The sequence below is a fragment of the Mustelus asterias genome, unplaced genomic scaffold, assembly GCF_964213995.1.
Source record: "Mustelus asterias unplaced genomic scaffold, sMusAst1.hap1.1 HAP1_SCAFFOLD_196, whole genome shotgun sequence".
In the NCBI taxonomy this organism is placed as follows: Eukaryota; Metazoa; Chordata; class Chondrichthyes; order Carcharhiniformes; family Triakidae; genus Mustelus; species Mustelus asterias.
The window spans coordinates 752,882-773,596 of NW_027590189.1; the positions used below are offsets into that span (position 1 = coordinate 752,882).

Genomic DNA, 20,715 nt, shown 5'->3' on the forward strand with positions numbered 1-20,715 from the left:
TGGCAATTCCATCAACTTACATAATTTAAAAAACTTCTCTCGTGTTATTTTCTTCAATTTTGTTCAAATTTCATCTCTTTTATCTATCCTTTTTTGAACACCAATTTCAATTTTCAATATTTGCTACTTAATCAAAGTTGAAAGAAATACTTTGTGAAATGTGTTGTTAACTGAATCTCAATAATTTTAACTCAAATGTTTTGGAAAGTTGGAACTGGTTTGCTGCCAAACTGCAGCCTTATCTTTCTGTTTTGGGAGCAAATTGTCCTTCACAATTCTAACCTTGAACAAGTTAATTTCAAACCCAAATACATTCCTTTCACATTTTAGTACAGTCTGAATTTATTTCAAACAGAAACTCACGGCTGTTCAAATTAAATTAATTTTTATTCCCTTTCCAAACTAATTCTTTGAATCTGTGATGCTTGCAAACAACGCCCTGCTTCAACAATTATGATTCAAATGTACAGTATTCCTTCAAGTGAGCAAACCAACTTTGAGTAAGCGTTGTGGATCATGACGGTGCAGAAGTCATGGCTAACCTCACACACCTGCATTCCCTTATCACACAGGAGAGGGAGGAGTGCTTTCAGTGATTCTTTGTTTGGCGAAAACAACTACATCTGCTCACTGGTGACTGATTTGTGTCTCAGGTTGTTTGATGTTAGCAAAACACGGGGATTGGTCTGCTTCAGGGAGGTGTCTCTTTGTGGCTGAATTAACTTTCTCAAAATCCCCACGGCATTTTCTAACTCTTCACTTGATCTGATATTTTCTGACTGTAAATCAATATCTTGTTCCAGAGTTTGGCCGAACAGCAGTAGATTTTTCTGAGCTCCACTCACCCTATCATCTGCCCCCTGTTCCCAATGTAACTGATTGTCCAGGTCAGACGTGCTCTCCTGCCAGCAATCAGCTCCATTCTGCAGCTTATCCACCAGTTCCCTCAACTCTTTATATTTTGTACTCAGCTGTGAGGCAACAGGTTTCCAATGTAACTGTAAATTAATTTATTCTGGACTTTTTCCAACTCACTATTTCCTTTCTGAATCTCTTTAGAAAACCTATCAAGGACCCGCTCGTAATCTCCGTCACATTCTTCTCCACCTCCCAGGGTATCTTTTATTCCTGATGCCATTGACCCCGTTGTCAATCTGTCAGTCACATTGTAGCAGATGCCAAAGCCATTGCTGTATTTGCTTTTTTGAGGCAGCAGTGCTAACCACTGTGCCACTGGATGGAATGCTGGCCCAGTGGAGAGAAACATAGAAACTAGAAGCAGGAGTAGGCCATTCGGCCCTTTGAGCCTGCTCCGCCATTCATCTTGATCATGGCTGATCATCAAATTCAATTTCCTGATTCCCCCATTCTTTCCAGATCCCTTGATCCTTTTAGCCCCAAGAGTATATCTCATATCTTCTTGAAATCAGACAATGTTTTGGCCTCAACTATAGGGTGACATGGTGGCACAGTGGTTAGCCAGGGACCCATTTAATTCCAGCCTTGGGTGAATGTCTGTGTGGAGTTCGCATGTTCTCCCTGTTTCTGCATGGGCTTCCTCCGGGTGCTCCAGTTTCCACCCACAGACCAAAGATGCCCAGGTTCAGTGGATTTGCAATGTTGAATTCCCTCTTCGTCTCCCAAGCTGTGTGGGTTAGATCGGTTAGCCATGGTAAATGTGTGAGATTACAGGGATAGGGCAGGGGAGAGGGCCTGGGTAGGGTGCTCTGTTGGAGAGATGGTGCAGACTCGATGGTCCGAATGGTCCCTTCTGCACTGGAGGGATTCTATGATTCAATGAACACAGGAATGGTCAGAATTATTTCACATGTCCCAAATTTTAAATAACCATTACACTTAAAACTCTCTCATACTCACATGTGAAAGTTTGAATCCGGATTAAAATTCCCACAAGTTTAGCAAAGTATCCTGGAATCATGTCTCTGGCCAGTGAATGTGGCTCTAGGTTCACAACTTTTGTGAAAAAAAGCTTCATTAATTACACGTCCTTTATTTAAATCTGTTTGATTTAAATCACAGACAGAAAACCTGAAAGCTTGAAGCATTCAACCCACAAATATCATCCACACACAAGCAGAGAAACTTAGCATGTGCTTTACAACAATAACCGAAATTAATTCCTTAAGCGTTCTTGAGGTTCTGTTTCTAAACTTCCAGAAATGCCTTTAATTAAAGACTCAAGAGAAGGTTAATTCTCCAGAAAGATAAACCTTAACAAATGTAGCCCAAAACAATGATAAAACACATCTACAAACATCCACATAAAACAAATGAAACACACAGATTCTCACAGCTCGTAAATTTCAAATAATGAATCCTCAGCATTCTCTCTCGCAGCTATAGCTTCTTAAAGCGACAGAGCACCACAAACGTTTCACAATATACATTAATGATTTGGAAGAAGGAACTGAAGGCACTGTTGCTAAGTTTGCAGATGATACAAAGATATGTAGAGGGACAGGTAGTATTGAGGGAGCAGGAGGGCTGCAGAAGGACTTTGATGGGCTGGGAGAGTGGGCAAAGAAGTGGCAGATGGAATACAATGTGGAAAAGTGTGAGATTATGCACTTGGGGAGGAGGAATGGAGGCATCGACTATTTCCTAAATGGGGAAATGCTTCGGCAATCAGAAGAACAAAGGGACTTGGGAGTCATTGTTCAAGATTCTCTTAAAGCTAACGTGCAGGTTTAGTTGGCAGTTTGGAAGGCAGATGCAATGTTAGCATTCATGTCAAGAGGGTTAGAATACAAGAGCAGCGATGTACTTCTTAAACTGTATAAGGCTCTGGTCAGACCCCATTTGGAGTATTGTGAGCAGTTTTGAGCCCCACATCTAAGGAAGGATATGCTGGTCTTGGAAAGGGTCTGGAGGAGCTTCACAAGAATGATCTCTGGAATGAAGAGCTTGTCGTCGTATGAAGAATGGTTGAGGACTCCGGGCCTGCACGCATTGGAGTTTAGAAGGATGAGGGGAGATCTTATTGAAATTTAGTAGGAAAAAACTAGAACCAGAGGGCACAACCTCAGGCTAAAGGGATGATCCTTTAAAACAGAGCTGAGGAGGAATTTCTTCAGCCAGAGAGTGGCGAATCTGTGGAAGTCTTTGCCGCAGAAGGCTGTGAAGGTCAGTTCATTGAGTGTCTGTAAGACAGAGATAGATAGGTTCTTGATTAATAAGGGGATCAGGGGTTATGGAGAAAAGGCAGGAGAATGGGGATGAGAAAAATATCAGCCATGATTGAATAGCGGAGAAGACTCGATGGGTCTGGTGGCCTATTTCTGCTCCGATGTCTTATGGTCTAAGCTCACAACTCCTTGATTAAAATAAGATACAAGATCCTTCATTCCCCTTCATTCTAACTTAAACCTTTTTTTAGCCAACTTCCAAAGCCTGATTTTATCGGAAACATCAAGTCTTTGTTGATTTAAAATCCCAAACATGTTGCCAGCTGCAAAATCTTTGTTCTTTGTCTGGGATTGAGGTGACAACACGATAAAATTCTCACAGTTCTTCCAAATTCCTCCAGGCTCTGCTTAAAATTTACACATTTAACTGGTTCCCATAAATCCTCAATCAAAAACTAAAATAGACACATGAGTTTCCAGGTGATTGACAAACAAATGAACTGTCTGCTGAAAGGGTTAACTTTTCTACAGAACCTAGAGAGGTGGGGAGTGAGCAGAAAAAACTTGGCACACAATTACTTCACTTTACATATAATGGGGGTTTTTCTCAGAGGCTAAGTATTGAGCTGAACCCGGCTAATACAAAGATTTGCAAAAGACAGTATACTGGTTAAAGACATTCTTTATTGACCAACACGCGCTGGGAGAAAGGCAGCTGGGCAGTCCAACTACTTTCTAAAGTTACAATACATTGGCCGTGTAGTTATACTATTTTGAAAGTTCATTTCACCCGCCCACTCTGTCACCCTAACTGGATGCTCCAATCGTGTTCGTGCACAATATTTACCTTGGCCAATAACATCCTATCTTCTGGCAGAATGGGAATTCATTGGTCTGTAGAATCTGAAAGTTCCTGCCCACTGTTACTTTGCAACTTTCACTTACATAGGTCCACAGGGTTCAAAGGTTGCTTTCTAACTGACTCTCAGCAACTTCTATTACATAGGTTATATGGTTCAAAATTTCCTTTCCACTGTCTGCTGAGCCATCCCTTATCAGTAAAAAATGAATAAGTCTATACATTCTAGTGTCTGGGAAGCGTTTACTTTTATAACTCATACTGATAAAAACTGTGCTCTGTGGCTTCACTGTTCTGACAGAGTGTGGCCTGTCTCACACAGCTTTTATCCCATTATGCTTTCGGGCAGTCTGCAGTTTGGCCAAGGTGTACATTTTAGTCCAAAAAGTACATGTTTAAATTCTCTAAAAGTGGATATATGTATCTCTATGCAGACAGTACCTTTGTATAATATAAATAAGGCACGTTGTGGTCCTTATTCTATGTTAGTCTAAGTCAGTCCACCCTGTTTCAATAGCTTTTATTAGTTTTTAATCTCAAGGTATTCTGAACCCCTCTAACAAAATAACTTTAAAAAACTTAAAGTTTATAATTAGTCTCAAGTAAGCTTACATTAACACTGCAATGAAGTTACTGTAAAAAATCCCCTCTCTAACAACAAAAGAAACTTGATTTTAAACTTCATCTATTAATTTTTTTGTTATATTCCTCAACCTATTTTAATTTGATCAGTTTTTGTTAGGGATGGGTAATTTCTATTCTTTATAAACTGGTTCACTCGTTTTGTTAAATCTCCATGGGCTCGGAGAATCAGAACCCAGACTCTATCATCCATATCCTTTTTCTCCTTCTGCCACCACTTTCTCTCTGTTTTGCGGGAGGGTCGTGGGGATTCCAATCAGACCAAATCATTTATTATAAAAGCAAAAAACAGAAAATGCTGGAAAATCCCAGCAGATCTGACAGCATCTGTAGGGAGAGAATAGAGCCATCGTTTCAAGTCTGGATGACCCTTCATCAGAGCTCCTATGAAGTGTCATCCAGACTCAAAATGTTGGCTCTATTCTCAAATCATTTTATCGATAAGTTTCTTGCTCTTAGTTTCCAAAAGACAGGTAAGAAATCTGTCTGGTGCCCACTCGAGCTCTGAATTTTTCACTGGCCATGCTTGGGTAAGATTATAACCATTAGAATCCACTCTTAGAGATCCACTTTTCAGTCCAGTGCTACTTGGAGTGTACCGTCACTTCACCGATTACCAGGTCACAAGACCTTCACAGTTCTTATCACAAATTTATGATAAAATAATTTAATGCCTGAGAACGCTTCTTAATCTACGACCTACCACCGTTTGTTGATTGGTCAGACCCCCTTTTTACAGATTTGGATATCTCAGCCACTGAATATCAGCTGGTTATTCATAGATTCATAGAATCCTACAGTGCAGAGGAGGCCATTTGGCCCATCGAGTCTGCACCGACCACAATCACGCCCAGGCCCTATCCCCGATGTATTTATCCTAGCTAGTCCCCCTGACACTAAGGGGCAATTTAGCATGGCCAATCCACCTAACCCACACACCTTTGGACTTTGGGAGGAAACCGGGGCACCCGGAGGAAATGGGGACAGGGGGAGAATGTGCAGACTCCACACAGACGGTGACCCAAGCCAGCCAGGAATCGAACCCGGGTCCCTGGCACTGTGAGGCAGCAGTGCTAACCACTGTGCCATCATGGCACCCAAACTTATGGAATAAGTTTAATTCTAACTCATTCTGAGTAAATATTCTCACCAGGTCCTCTGTCAGGGCCCTGCTGAGCAGCTTTAATGGTTCATGATTGCAGAAACTGAGCAGTCACAGGAATGTGGTCAAGATAGTCCAGTCCCATAATGCCTCACATTCAATCTGCAGTCCTTCAATTATAACAGAATATGTGGCTGTATGTAGCTGCCTCGGCCATGGTCAACCCCAACACTGCCTTCCTGAACTGCTACAATGCCTGAGGTGTAAGTACACCCACAGTGCTTTTAGGGAGGGATTTCCAGCTACACATTCCTGACAAGATTCTGACAGGTTTAGATAAGGTGGACAAAGAAAAGCTGTTCCCATTAGCTGATGGGACAAGGACGAGGGGGGTCACAGATTTATGATTTTGGGTCAGAGATGCGGGGGGTGATGTGAGGAAGAATATTTTGATGCAGTGAATGGTAATGACCTGGAACTCGCTGCCAACGAGGGTGGAGGAAGTGGAGACAATAAACAATTACAAAGGAAATTGGATGGGAATTTGGGGAGGTTTCAAACAGAAATGCTGACTAAATATCTCTGAACTTCCTCACACCCGGTCACTCTGTGATCCTTGTGAAATTTGAAACCAGGTATTTGCAACAAGACTCAAAGAGCATCAGCCCACTGGAGGCAAAGTCGTGAGACCGGCCAGTCCAGCAGAAAGAAACCCTCCGACCCTCTCCATTGACTAACTGTGAGAATGAATAAAATGCAGTCCTGGATGTAATTGAGAGCAGAAACAATAACAGCAGAATCCAACCCCTGGAATCACTCGTGAACTTGTTGGTGTCTCAGCAGCTGGGCTGAAACTCTGAAACCCTTTCCACACTGAGAGCAGGTGAACGGCCTCTCCCCAGTGTGAACTCGCTGGTGTGTGCACAGGTTGGATAAGTCAGTGAATCCCTTCCCACACTGAGAGCAGGTGAACGGTTTCTCCCCAGTGTGAATACGCTCGTGTGTCCGCAGATTGGATAACTGACTGAATCCCTTCCCACACTGAGAGCAGGTGAACGGCCTCTCCCCAGTGTGAACTCGCTCATGGGTCCGCAGACTGGATAACTGAGTGAATTCCTTCCCACACTGAGAGCAGGTGAACGGCCTCTCCCCAGTGTGAACTCGCTCATGTCTCCGCAGACTGGATGAATCACTGAATCCCTTCCCACACTGAGAGCAGGTGAATGGTCTCTCCCCAGTGTGAACTCGCAGGTGTGTCCGCAGACTCGATAACTGAGTGACTCCCTTCCCACACTGAGAGCAAGTGAATGGTTTCTCCCCAGTGTGAACTCGCTGGTGTGTCTGCAGGTTGGATGATTGAGTGAATCCCTCCCCATACTGAGGGCAGGTGAACGGCCTCTCCCCAGTGTGAACTCGCTGGTGTGTCTGCAGGCTGGATAAATGAGTGAATTCCTTCTCACACTGAGAGCAGGTGAATGGCCTTTCCCCAGTGCAAACTCGCTGGTGTTTGCGCAGGTTGGATAACTGACTGAATCCCTTCCCACACTGAGAGCAAGTGAACGGTCTCTCCCCAGTGTGAACTCGTTGGTGTGTCTGCAAGTTGGATAATTGACTGAATCCTTTCCCACACTGAGAGCAAGTGAACGGCCTCTCCCCAGTGTGAACTCGCTGGTGTGTCTGCAGGCTGGATAACTGACTGAATCCCTTCCCACACTGAGAGCAGGTGAACGGCCTCTCCCCAGTGTGAACTCGCTGGTGTGTCCGCAGGTGGGATATTTCACTGAATCCCTTCCCACACTGAGAACAGGCGAATGGCCTCGCTCCAGTGTGACTGCGCCGATGAACTTCCAGCTCTGATGGGGATCTGTATCTCTTCCCACAGTCCCCGCATTTCCATGGTTTCTCCATGGTGCATGTGTCCTTGCCTCTCTCTTTGGTGGACAATCAGTTGAAGCCTCGTTAACACACACACAACACGAGTGCAGTCTCTCCCCGCTGTTAATGGTGTGATCTTTATTCAGGCTGTGTAACTGGTTAAAGCTCTTTAACACCCTCACCCGAGCATGGCAGCGTGTTGGTCCTTTTCCAGTCACACTGACATTTGAAATCCTTTCAAATCGACAGACCGGACAATCATTTGTCCTTCTGGATTCAAAGGCCGATGATATTCAGCTCCCAAGGAATATGACTCTGTCAGATCTGATGTGACGTTTGAGATTTCGGTCTGTGATTCCTCTTTCAATATCCTGTAAAATGAGTTTACAAAAGTCATCAGTGTCAGTACAGGACAGAAATTCAGAACAGACAATTCTCGTTTCTATGGAACATTCTTTCTCTCTCATTCCCCAAAAGCTGTGAATCTCCATCCCACACACTCTCCCTCCATTCTCACTCTGCTGTATCTAATATTCACCCTCCCAATTCTCCTGAAGGTGCTGATTGAGGCTGATTGACAGATCCATGCTCACTGCAGTCTCCTGATTCTTTTGTCCTCTCCAGATTCTCTCTCCTCCTGTCCTTAAACTGGTGACTCAGGCTGTGGATCAATCCCACTCCGTCACTCTCATTCTCACAAATAATGCAGCTCACAACAACAAATCATATTTAATGATTTTATGACTGATTTTAAACATGCGGAAATATTCACCTTTTCCCAGTTGGGTCTTTGGTTGAAGTTGCTGCTGGGGGTGAAGGCGGAAGCGGCAGAGTGAGATTCCGGAACAATGTGAGGGGGCGGGGCTGGAGGACCGAGCGGGAGCGGCTGGTCCTCCAACCAATCGGAGTGAATGAGAGGCGGGGCTGGAGGACCGAGCTGGAGCGGCTGGTCCTCCAACCAATCGGAGTGAATGAGGGGCGGGGCTGGAGGACCGAGCTGGAGCGGCTGGTCTTCCAACCAATAGGAGTGAATGAGGGGCGGGGCCCAACCTCTGCCGGAGCCCGCTGCGCAGGCTCTGTGCGGGGCTGTGACTGGAGCATGCGCAGTGCGGATGCAGACAGTGGTGTGGAATCCGCAGGGAGACATGAGGCCCGGACAGGAGAGGAACAGAGCCGGTGAGTGGACTGGGAGGTTCCATTAACACCTTCTGGAGGATTCGCGATCCGAATAAGAAGCTATCGGTTCCGTGTTTTCAGGAAGAGAAGCTGCGAGTTTTTTGATGACAGACCTGGGGTCAAGGCTGCCTCTTGATCGCATGAGGTTGCAACAGTGCGCATGCGCAGTGCTCCCTGCCAGCAGAGGAAAGGAATGAATTTCTATCTGCAAAACTCAAACCAAGAGAAATGTCTCTCATCTGAATTCTATCCTGAACAGATCGTGATGATTTTTCATATTGAGTCTCTGTCTGCTCTCTTCCTGATCTCAATTGGAATGCTAAAACATTAATGATCTATCTGAAATTCACTCTGTCAATGCTGCATTAGTTACCCAGAGCACCCCATAAAGTCCCTATGCATGATTCTAGGTACCCAGTGCACAGGTATGGAATCGGCCTGTGCTCTGAGCATGCATAGTGTGGTGCCTGCTAACTGTGGGTAAGCCGGCGTGGGGAGCTGGAAACTGTGGGTGAACACAGGTTCAGAAGGGGGCCTAAACACTGGGTGAATGTGGGTGGGGTGGGGTGGCAGGAAACTGTAAGTGAGCACATGCCTGGGGAGCCTGGAAACTGCAGGTGAACAATCTGGGGTGGGGGAGATATCTGGAAAACATGATGAAACGCAGAGTCTGGAAAAATGCAGGTGAACACAAGGGGAGAGTGGCTGAAACTGTGGATGAAGAGTGGAGAGTCTGGAGACTGTTGATTTTTTATTTATTCTTGTCACGTGTGTTACTATAAAGTGAAAAGTATTGTTTCTTGCGCACTATACAGGCAAAGCATACCATACGTAGGAAAGGAGTGCAGAATGTAATGTTACAGTCATAGCAAGGGTGCGGAGAATGACCTTAATGCAAGGTAAGTCCATTCAAGAGTCAGATGGCAGTAGGGAAGAAGCTGTTTTTGAGTCAGTTGGTGCATGACCTTAGGTCCAGGGTGTGTGGGGTCCTTGATTATGCTGGCTGCTTTGCATTTAAACAACCTGCGGATGCACCAGCGAGTTCACAGTGGAGAGAAGCTGTTCACCTGCTTTGTGTGTGGGAAGGGATTCACTCACTCATGGAATCTGTTGACACACCAGCAACTTCACACTGGAGAGAGGCCATTCGCCTGCTTTGAGTGTGGGAAGGGATTCAGTCGCTTATGCAGCCTGCAGACACATCAGCGTGTTAACGCTGGGGAGAGACCATTCAACTGCTCTGAGTGTGGCAGGAGATTCATTCCGTTGTCCCATCTGCTGGCAGACCAGCGAGTTCACAGTGGAGAGAGGCCATTCACCTGCTCTGAATGTGGGAAGGGATTCATTGAATCGTTCACCCTGCAGATGCACCAGCGAGTTCACACTGGGGAGAGGCCGTTCACCTGCACTGAGTGTGGGAAGGGATTCACTCAATCATCTAACTTGCTGACACATCAACGGGTTCACACTGGGGAGAGGCCATTCATCTGCTCCTTGTGTGGAAAGGGATTCATTCAGTTATCCCATCTGCAGACACACCAGTGAGTTCACAAGTGATTACAGAGAATGGATTCTGCCATTGTTCCTGCTATTAATCACTTCTGGGACTCAGCCATGTTCATTCTGACAGGTGGCAAAGTGGGAGTGTCAGAATGTTTCTTTCTGGTGGACTGGCTGGTCTCGGAACTTTGCTTCCAATGGTTTGATACTCTTAGAGCCTTGTTGCAAAATTCTAGTTTGATATTTCATCTGAATCATAAAATGAAAGGATGTTTGGGAGGTCAAAGATATTTACTTTGCATTTCTATTTGGAACACCCCAAAGCATGCCATGTTGCCATGGAGATGGGCTGTGGTGTTTAATAGGTTCTTTTGTTTAATTCAGCTGAGTGTTCCTCATAGAAGGAAAGTTCAAAGATTTGAGGGGAAAGTTAGCTTAGGTAGATGGGAAGCTACATTAAAAGATATGATAGAAGATAGGCAATACCTAACATTTCAGGAATTAATACATGATTTATAACAAGTGTGCATTCCTTTAAAGACAAAAGTCCTGCAGGAATAGTGATTGCAACTGTGGTTATCGAGAGAAGTAAATATTCGCATTAATCAAAGGAAGAGGCTCACAAAGTGATCAGAAAAGTATTAAGCCAGAGGATTTGGATCTTTTTAGAATTTGGCACAAAGGAACTGATAAAGAAAAAGAAAACAATGAGAAAGAACTGGTAAAAAGCATAAAAACTGACTGTAAAAACATGATGCATGAAAAAGAAAGAAAAAATGTGTGTTTGTTACCACAGAATTGATAATGGCGAATGAGGAAATGGCTGAGAAAAGAAACAGTTCTGTAGAAGTTCGTATGGCCTCAAAATATTAACCGTACTCCTCTCTCCACACATGCTGCCAGACCTGCTGAATTTCTCCAGCATTTCCTGTTCTTATTTATTATTAAACAAATGTGTGTCGGTCTTCATCAAGGATGACATAGAAAGTGTGTGTGCATGCACGCATGTGTTCTCTCCAGTCACACTGATGTTTAAACTATTTGAAGAAGTTTCAAATGCAGACGAAATTGAGGCACCAATAATTGAGTGACTATCAGATCTTGGATGTGATGTTTGTTGGGATTTCACTCTGTAAATCCTCCCTTTTCTGATATACTTTAAAAGGCTTGACAAAAAGCATCACTATCAGTGCAGGATAGAAGTTCAAAACAGACAGTTCTAGTTTCTATGGAATATTCTTTCCTCGCTCCTTCTCCCAAAGTTGTAAATCTCCATCCCACACACTCTCTCCTTTCTCATTCTGCTATTTCTAATATATATCCTCCCAATTCTCCTGAAGGTGCTAATTCATGTTGATCAACAGATCCCTGCTCACTGCTTCCTGTCCAGGACACACACACCGTCTTCATGCCAGCTGCTCACATGTATATATATTTATTGGACTAAATGTCAGTGTAATTTCCAGATACAGGGTTATGAGGAAGACCACTCCTCAGGCAGTGAGCGATCTCGACCTGGCACTGGCTGCCAATGAGGGTGGTGGAAGCAGAGATAATTAATTATTTCAAAACAAGATTGGATGGAACTTGAAGGAAATAAATTTGCAGGGCTACGGAGATACATAGTGGGAATGGGATTAACTGGATTGTCCTATAATGAGTTAGCATGGATTCCAGTTGACTAATTGACTCATCTGCCATCATGGATCTAATGCTGGAAATATAGAATATAGCTATAGTTCCAAAGTACCAGACCAGAAATAAGAACAAATGACAGAAATATTATACTAATGTACCAAAGGATAACACTAGATGTATCCCTGTTGGTATGATCTTTGTGGAGACCAATTACCTTAAAGCAAATAAATTCCCAGAGAAACTCAATGGAATAAACCGAAGGACAACATTTCACATTTTAAAAACTTTTTCTGTAACAATCTAATTAAAATTATCAAACGGGCAACATAGTGGCACAGTGTTTAGCACTGCTGCATCACAGCACCAGGGACCCGGGTACAAATTTGGCCTTGTGTAGAGTTTGCACATTCTCCCTGTGTCTGTGTGGGTTTCCTCAGGGTGTTCTGGTTTCCTCCCACACTCCAAAGATCTGAGGGTTAGGTGGATTGGCCATGATAAATTGCCCTTAGTATCAGGAGGATTAGCAGGGTAGTACGTGGAGTTGAAGGATTAGGGCCTGGGTGGGATTGATGTCAGTGCAGGCTCGATGGGCCAAATGACCTCCTGTACTTTAGGGATTCTTTGAACATTGCTGAATCATGCAATGACATTCAAATTGTATTTGAATGCGCATGATAACTTTGTCATTAAATAGCTCAAACAATAAAAACAGATTCCACAAAATCACAAACATTTCCCCCTCAGTATATTTGGCTCTAATTCCAGTTACAGAGTCCCACAACTCTCTGTATTTCCCAGGGGGAGAAAGAAAGTGTTTTACTCACAGATGTTGGCCAGAGGGGGAAGTTTTCCTTTTTCTCTCAAAGACATCCTTTAGCTCTCAGTTTGACACATTTATTTGTCTGGTTAATAGGATGGCCTCCTATCTAATGTTCACAATTATAACGTTTTCCCAAGAGATGGATGACGTTTAAAGGAACAGTAAATCAACTGAGGACAGAGATAGTATGGTCATATGGCACACACAAAATCATTTATGATTCTCTGAAGTTCATTATAATTATTTCTTGTCTTGAAATATATAGCAGCGTTGCTGTTTTATATTTCCAGCCACAGAGTCATTGTGGCACAAAATGAATCTATTTGGCAACTCAAGTCAATACCAACCCTCTGTACAGAAAGTCAGTCAATTCCATACCCCCTCGATATCCCCATTTCCCTGAAAGTTTATTTCCTTCAAGTGTTCATCAAATTTCATTTTGAAATCGCTGATCATCTCTTGTTGCACCACTCTCATCAGCAGCAAGTTCCAGGGCCTAAACAAAGTTCTTCCTCACTGATCCCTATCTCGCCAATCACATAACAGAGAGCTGTATATTACACACATTTATTATCCATTAAATATGCAAATGTATAAATATATACGGGCCATTTAGAACATTATATCTGTACCCGACTCTTCAAATGAGCATTTTGACTGAGTGCCATTCTCCTGTGTTTTTTCTCTCTGGGAAATACAGAGAGTTGTAGTAAATTAAATTAGTGCCATGAATTCTAAGGGAGGAATTGCTGGTGATTTTGTGGAGACTGGTTTTATTGAAGTAAAAAGTATCCCATCTATTCAAATGCTATTTGTCTGTCAATGCCTGATTCATTTATGTTGCTTTTATTTTGACTTTTACAATGAAACATTTTAAAAAGTGAAACCTCACTCATTTTATCCTTGGAATTGTCTGGAAATGTGTTTATTTTAGAGTTATCAGTTGGCTTGGGACGCCACAAGAAGAGATATATCCAGTGTTGTTTTATAGTACGTATTAGGTCTAATATTTATATTTCAGTAAAATAATGTATTTATTATTTCCATTCTTGTAATCTGGTACTGCAGCGATGTTATACATTTCCAGTCATAGACTCCACACTTCAGAAGGAACTTGAGTCCATGTCAACTTTCTGCAGAGCGATCACTCAGCCCCATTCCCCTCTATATCTCCATTAATGCAGCATGTTCATTTCCTTTGTGTGCCGATCCAATCTCATTTTGAAACCATTTGTTTACTGTTCCACCATCCTCATAGACATTGAGTTCCATAGAAACATAGAAAATAGGATCAGGAGTAGGCCATTTGGCCCTTCAAGCCTGCTCTTCTATTCATTATGATAATAGCCCAAACCCCCATATCCTTCGATCGCTTTTGCCTTTTAACTTTATGTCTCTTTCCATAGATAAAATAATGTTTGCCAGTTGCATGAGAAGAAAATGAGTTTTTTTCTGTTTTAAATCAATTTCACAGCATTTTAGGAGAGGGGGATTTGCAGTTGGTAAACAGAAATCAAATGTGATCTCAGACCTGATTGAGTCGACCAATTTATTGTAACCTGAATATCATTGTATTTTGAATATAGAAGGAAAAAGCACCATTCACAGTGGAGAGAAACTGTACACGTGTTCTGTGTGTGTGGACAAGACTTCACCCAATCATCTGGCCTTTCGGAACATAATTGCAATCGCAACAGGGAGATGGCTTGGAAATGTGAGGATTGTGGGAAGGGATTTGATTACCCATCCCACCTGGAAACTCATCGACGCATTCACACAGGGGAGAGACCGTTCACCTGCTCTCAATGTGGGAAGGGATTCACTACCTCATCCCATCTGCTGAAACACCAGCGAATTCACACAGGGGAGAGACCGTTCACATGTTCTGTGTGTAGGAAGGAATTCAATCAGTCATCCAACCTAGCGATACACGAGCGAATTCATACTGAGGAAAGGCCATTCATCTGCTCTCAGTGTGGGAAGGGATTCACTCAGTCATCCACGCTGCTAAATCATCAACGAGTTCACACTGGGGAGAGGCCATTCACCTGCTCCCAGTGTGGGAAGGGATTCACTACCTCAGCCATGCTGCTGAAACACCAGCGAATTCATACTGGGGAGAGGCCATTCACCTGCTCTGTGTGTGGAAAGGGATTTATTACCTCATGCACACTGCTAAATCACCAGCGAACTCACACTGGGGAGAGGCCATTCACTTGCTCCCAGTGTGGGAAGGGATACATTACTTCATCCAGGCTGCGAAAACACCAGCAAATTCACAAGTAACTATTGTGATTGGATTTTGCAGTTAATCATATTCAGACTGAACCATGTTCATTTGGGTCTGTTTCTGCTGAATTGAAAAATAACTCCAGCTCTGTTATAGGTGTTAATATAATTGGCTTAGAAGGAGGATTTGGGGTCAGGATACTCACACAGAATATCAGATCAGGATTGGATGGAGCTGCACAATTTATCGTAACCTTAACAGCAGAGAATTTTGAACATGGAAGGAGACAGCACCATTCACATCCACAGTCACATTAGGGAGAAACCGTGTAAATGTGGAGACTGTGAGGAGAAATTCAGTTCCCCGTCAGAGGATTCTGAGTGTCCTGGTTCATGAGTCACAAAAAGCTAGTAGAAGGGTACAGCAAGTAATTGGGAAAGTTAACATAATGTTATTGTTCATTGTGAGGGGAATTGAATACAAAACAGAGCTTATGCTTCTGCTTTACAGAACACTGGCGATTTGGAATATGATTAAAGTATTTGTCTCCTTATTTAAAGAAGAATGTAAATGTGTTAGAAGCAGTTCAGAGAAGGTCTACTAGACTATACCAGAAATGGGAGATTGTCTTATGAGGAAAGACTGAGTAGCCTGAGCTTGTATCTGCTGGAGCTTAAAAGAGTAAGAGGCAATTTGATTGAAATCTTTTTCAGTTCCTGAGGTATTTTGACAGGATCGATTTAAAGAGGATGATTTCTCATGTGAGCGAATCTAATACTTATTATTGAATACATTATTGAAAAATAAAATGTTGCTCAGTTGACACAAAGATGAGAAATAAATGTTTTCTCTTAGAGGGCAGCGAGTCTCTGGGTCTTCCTCAAAAAGCATTGGAAGCAGTGTCTTTGAATATTTTGAAGGCAGAGCTGGATAGATTCTTGATTAACAGGGGGTAAAAGGAATGTGGATTTGAGGTTACAATCAGATCAACCAGGGTCTTATTGAGTGGTGGAGCAGGCTAGAGGGGCCGAGTGGCCTACTCCTGCTCCTAATTTGTATGTTCATATTTGTGTGGAAAGTTATCACAGTATTGCTGTTAATAAACAAAGCATAGTTATAAATGTTAAGTTATACATTGTTATGTAAAATAAATTCAGTTTGTGTTCGACATGAAGAGTGTTGAGCTTTTTTAATATCTCAAACACAATTTGGATCCTTTGAAGGTCTCTTTCCTCTGTCTCCTCCATCTTCACCTCCAGTGTGAGGAGCTCATGGAGCTTCTTTGTCATTAAGATTTAGACAATGTAATCAGCTGCCTCAACTGCTTCCCTCCCTTCCCCTAGCCCACTGAGCCAAACTCTTTCTAATGACCCCCCTTTGCTGTAGCCCTGAATTTGATCCTTTGTTTCAATTCTCTCCTATCTCTCCTTGTATCCTCTCAGAGTATATCTTTCCAGCAATCCCACCTCCTCCCTCGACCTTATTCCCACTAAACTGCTCCTCACCCAACTTCCCTATTTTCACTGATATCGTTCATGGTTCTCTCCCTTCAGGTATTCCTATGTCCTTCAGTTCTGCCATCATCACCAGCACCCTCCCCCAATGAAACCAACCCTTAACTCCCAATATCCTTGTAAACTCCCGCCCCAATCTCTAATCGTCTTTTCCCCTGGAACGTCCTTGTCACCTCCCAAATCCTGGAACTCCATGTTTCAACCCTCCAATCGGATTCCTGTCTCTGCGCCAGTGCAGACACAGCTCTCTCTCACTGTCCTGCTCATTCTGTCTGCAATCAGCCCAATTCACCGATGCCTGTAAACAACTCCCTCATTGTTCCACAGGAGCAGGCTGAGGGTAAGGGAGCTTGTTTGTGCACTAATTTATTTAATTATTTTTCAGTTAAATTAGTGAAAAAAATCGGAGGTTTTTTTTTCTAAACAGGAAATAGGCCCAGCAGCAGCCTGGGAAGATTTTGGAGGGTTTAAAAGTAGGCCGCACCTTTGAGCGGGCAGCGTCGTTAGCGGGCAGCGGAGTGAGCAGGGGACAGAGTAGAGCTAAAAGGGCTTTGGCTCACAGGGCTTCGGCGAGGAAGGTTGTTTGTTTGTTTTTCTTTGGTTACACCCCCTTTTTGTTTTATCCCCAAAACTAAAAAGGACATGGCTGGTATGAGTGGGAGGCCAGTATACTGCATTCGGTGTGGGATGTGGGAGTTCCTGGAGACAACTTGCCTCCCGGAAGTCCATATCTGTGCCAGATGTGTGGAACTGCATCTCCTGAAGGATCGTGTAAGGGAGCTGGAGCTGAGGCTCGATGAACTCAGTTTAGTTAGGGAAAATGAGAGAGTCATAGATAAAAGTTATAGTCAGGTAGTGACACCAGGGTCTCGGAAGGAAGACACGTGGGTCACGGTTAGGAGGGGTAATAGTCAGAAGGGTGATGTGCCAGAAAGCACCCCAGTGGCAGTCTCCCATAAGAGAAAGGGATGGGCAACAGATGGGAGAAGGGAAGGGAGTGAGCAGTCTGTGGAGGGATCCCCTGTGGTTGTCCCCCTCCACAATAGGTATATTGTTTTGGATTCTGTGGAGGGGGATGACCCTCCAGGGGTAAGCCACGAGGACCAGATCGCCTCCACGGAGACAGGCTCAGGGGTCCGGAAGGGAAAGAAGGGGTTTAGGAGAGCGATAGTTGTGGGGGACGCAATGGTTAGAGGCATGGACAGGCGCTTCTGTGGGACTGAACGAGAATCCAGGATGGTAGTCTGCCTCCCTGGTGCTGGGGTACTGGATGTCACCGAGAGGGTAGGAAGCATATTTAAAAAGGAAGGTAGTCAAACGGATGTGATTGTACACATTGGGGGAAATGATGTAGGTAGGAAGAGCAGGGGGGTCATACGAGAGAAATTCAGGGAGTTGGGTGCTAGGCTAAAAAGTAAGACCTCCAGGGTAGCAATCTCTGGACTGCTCCCGGTGCCTAGTGCAAGTGAGGCTCGGAACAGGGAGATTCTACAGTTGAACGCGTGGCTAAAGGACTGGTGCAAGAGGGAGGGTTTTAAATTCATAGATAACTGGGAAATCTTCAAGTCAGGATGGCAACTGTACAGAAAGGATGGGTTACACCTTAACTGGAAGGGAGCAAATATCCTGGCTGGGAGTTTTGCTCGAGTGTTTCGGCAGGATTTAAACTAGTGTGGCAGGGGGGTGGGGAACAAAACAGGAGGTCAGTAAATACTGAGGCTGGGGTCGAGCTGGGGGCCAGGGCAAGGCTAGCTAAGAAGAGGAGCACTCTGGAGGAGGAGGACCTGACTGGGCCTGGAGGTCTGGAGTGCATCTGCTTCAATGCGAGGAGTGTAACGGGTAAAACAGACGAACTTAGGGCCTTAATGCTTGTGCGGAATTTGGATGTGGTTGCGGTGACGGAAACTTGGTTAAAAGAAGGACAGGACTGGCAGCTGAATATTCCGGGGTATCAGTGTTTTAGGCGAGACAGAGGAGGGGCTAAAAAAGGTGGGGGAGTAGCGATATTAGTTAAGGAGCATATTACCGCGGTGCAGAGGGGAGACAACTTAGAGGGGTCATGTACTGAGTCGCTGTGGGTGGAACTCAGAAACAGGAAGGGTGCAGTCACTATGCTGGGGGTGTACTACAGACCACCCAACAGCCCACGGGAAGTGGAGGAAAGGATATGTCAGGAGATTCTGGATAGGTGCAGAAAAAATAGGGTTGTTGTAGTGGGGGACTTTAATTTCCCTGGCACAGACTGGAAAGTGCTTAGAGCTGGGGGACCGGACGGGGAGGAATTTGTAAAATGCGTACTGGAAGGTTCTTTGGAACAGTATGTAGATAGCCCGACTAGAGAGGGGGCTATACTGGACCTAGTTCTGGGAAATGAGCCCGGTCAGGTCGTCAAAGTTTCGGTAGGGGAACATGTGGCAAATAGTGACCACAACTCTGTTAACTTTAGGATAGTAATGGACAAGGATGAGTGCTGTCCTACGGGCAGGGTGCTAAATTGGGGGAAGGCTGACTATAGCCGGATTAGGCAGGAATTGGTGGATGTTGATTGGGGGGGATGTTCGAGGGTAAGTCCGCGTCTGGCATGTGGGAGTCTTTTAAGGAACTATTGATAAGGCTGCAGGATAGGCATGTGCCTGTAAAAAGGAAAGATAGGAAAGGTAGGATTCGAGAGCCGTGGATAACCAGGGAAATTGAGGATCTGATTAAAATGAAAAGGGAGGCGTACGTTAAGTCCAGGCAACTGAAAACAGATGGAGCTCTGGAGGAATACAGAGAGAGTAGGAAAGATCTCAAACGGGGAGTTAGAAGGGCAAAAAGAGGGCACGAGATGTTCTTGGCAGGCAGGATTAAGGAGAATCCTAAGGCATTCTATTCATACGTTAGGAACAAAAGAGTTGTCAGGGAGAAAATCGGACCTCTCAGGGACAAAGGAGGGGAATTATGCTTAGAACCCAAGGGAATAGGGGAGATCCTAAATGAATACTTTGCATCGGTATTCACGAAGGAGAGGGGCGTGTTAACCGGGAGTGTCTCGGAGGGAGGTGTTGACCCGTTAGAGAAAATCTCCATTACGAGAGAGGAAGTGTTAGGTTTTTTAGGGAACATTAAAACTGACAAAGCCCCAGGGCCTGATGGCATCTATCCTCGACTGCTCAGGGAGACGAGAGAGGAAATTGCTGGGCCTCTGACGGAAATCTTTGTCGCTTCTTTGGACACGGGTGAGGTCCCTGAGGATTGGAGGATAGCGAATGTGGTCCCGTTGTTTAAGAAGGGTAGCAGGGATAACCCAGGAAATTATAGGCCGGTGAGCTTGACGTCCGTGGTAGGGAAGTTGTTGGAGAGGATTCTTAGAGACAGGATGTATGCGCATTTAGAACGGAACAATCTCATTAGTGACAGACAGCATGGTTTTGTAAGAGGGAGGTCGTGCCTCACTAACCTGGTGGTGTTTTTTGAAGAAGTGACCAAAATGGTTGACGAAGGAAGGGCCGTGGATGTCGTCTATATGGATTTCAGTAAGGCATTTGACAAAGTCCCACATGGCAGGTTGGTTAAGAAGGTTAAGGCTCATGGGATACAAGGAGAAGTGGCTCGATGGGTGGAGAACTGGCTTGGCCATAGGAGACAGAGGGTAGTGGTCGAAGGGTCTTTTTCCGGCTGGAGGTCTGTGACCAGTGGTGTTCCGCAGGGCTCTGTAATGGGACCTCTGCTATTTGTGATATATATAAATGATTTGGAAGAAGGTGTAACTGGTGTAATCAGCAAGTTTGCGGATGACACAAAGATGGCTGGAATTGCGGATAGCGAAGAGCATTGTCGGGCAATACAGCAGGATATAGATAGGCTGGAAAATTGGGCGGAGAGGTGGCAGATGGAATTTAATCCGGATAAATGCGAAGTGATGCATTTTGGAAGAAATAATGTAGGGAGGAGTTATGCAATAAATGGCAGAGTCATCAGGAGTATAGAAACACAGAGGGACCTAGGTGTGCAAGTCCACAAATCCTTGAAGGTGGCAACACAGGTGGAGAAGGTGGTGAAGAAGGCATATGGTATGCTTGCCTTTATAGGACGGGGTATAGAGTATAAAAGCTGGAGTCTGATGATGCAGCTGTATAGAACGCTGGTTAGGCCGCATTTGGAGTACTGCGTCCAGTTCTGGTCGCCGCACTACCAGAAGGACGTGGAGGCATTGGAGAGAGTGCAGAGAAGG

General features: G+C 44.4%; 2 protein-coding genes across 2 annotated transcripts in view; one reads left to right on the forward strand and one right to left on the reverse strand.

Annotated features, from left to right (window-relative positions):
- LOC144485504 (uncharacterized) overlaps nt 1-20,715 on the forward strand; it is an 86,483-nt gene that overhangs the window by 48,639 nt on the left and 17,129 nt on the right. The window contains exon 6 of the mRNA XM_078203648.1: nt 14,478-15,032. Coding sequence (XP_078059774.1) covers nt 14,478-15,032 — 555 coding nt within the window. The remainder of the gene's footprint in view (nt 1-14,477; nt 15,033-20,715) is intronic.
- Nucleotides 1-20,715, reverse strand: part of LOC144485505 (uncharacterized) — a 51,805-nt gene that overhangs the window by 20,554 nt on the left and 10,536 nt on the right. The window contains exon 3 of the mRNA XM_078203649.1: nt 7,146-7,613. Coding sequence (XP_078059775.1) covers nt 7,146-7,613 — 468 coding nt within the window. The remainder of the gene's footprint in view (nt 1-7,145; nt 7,614-20,715) is intronic.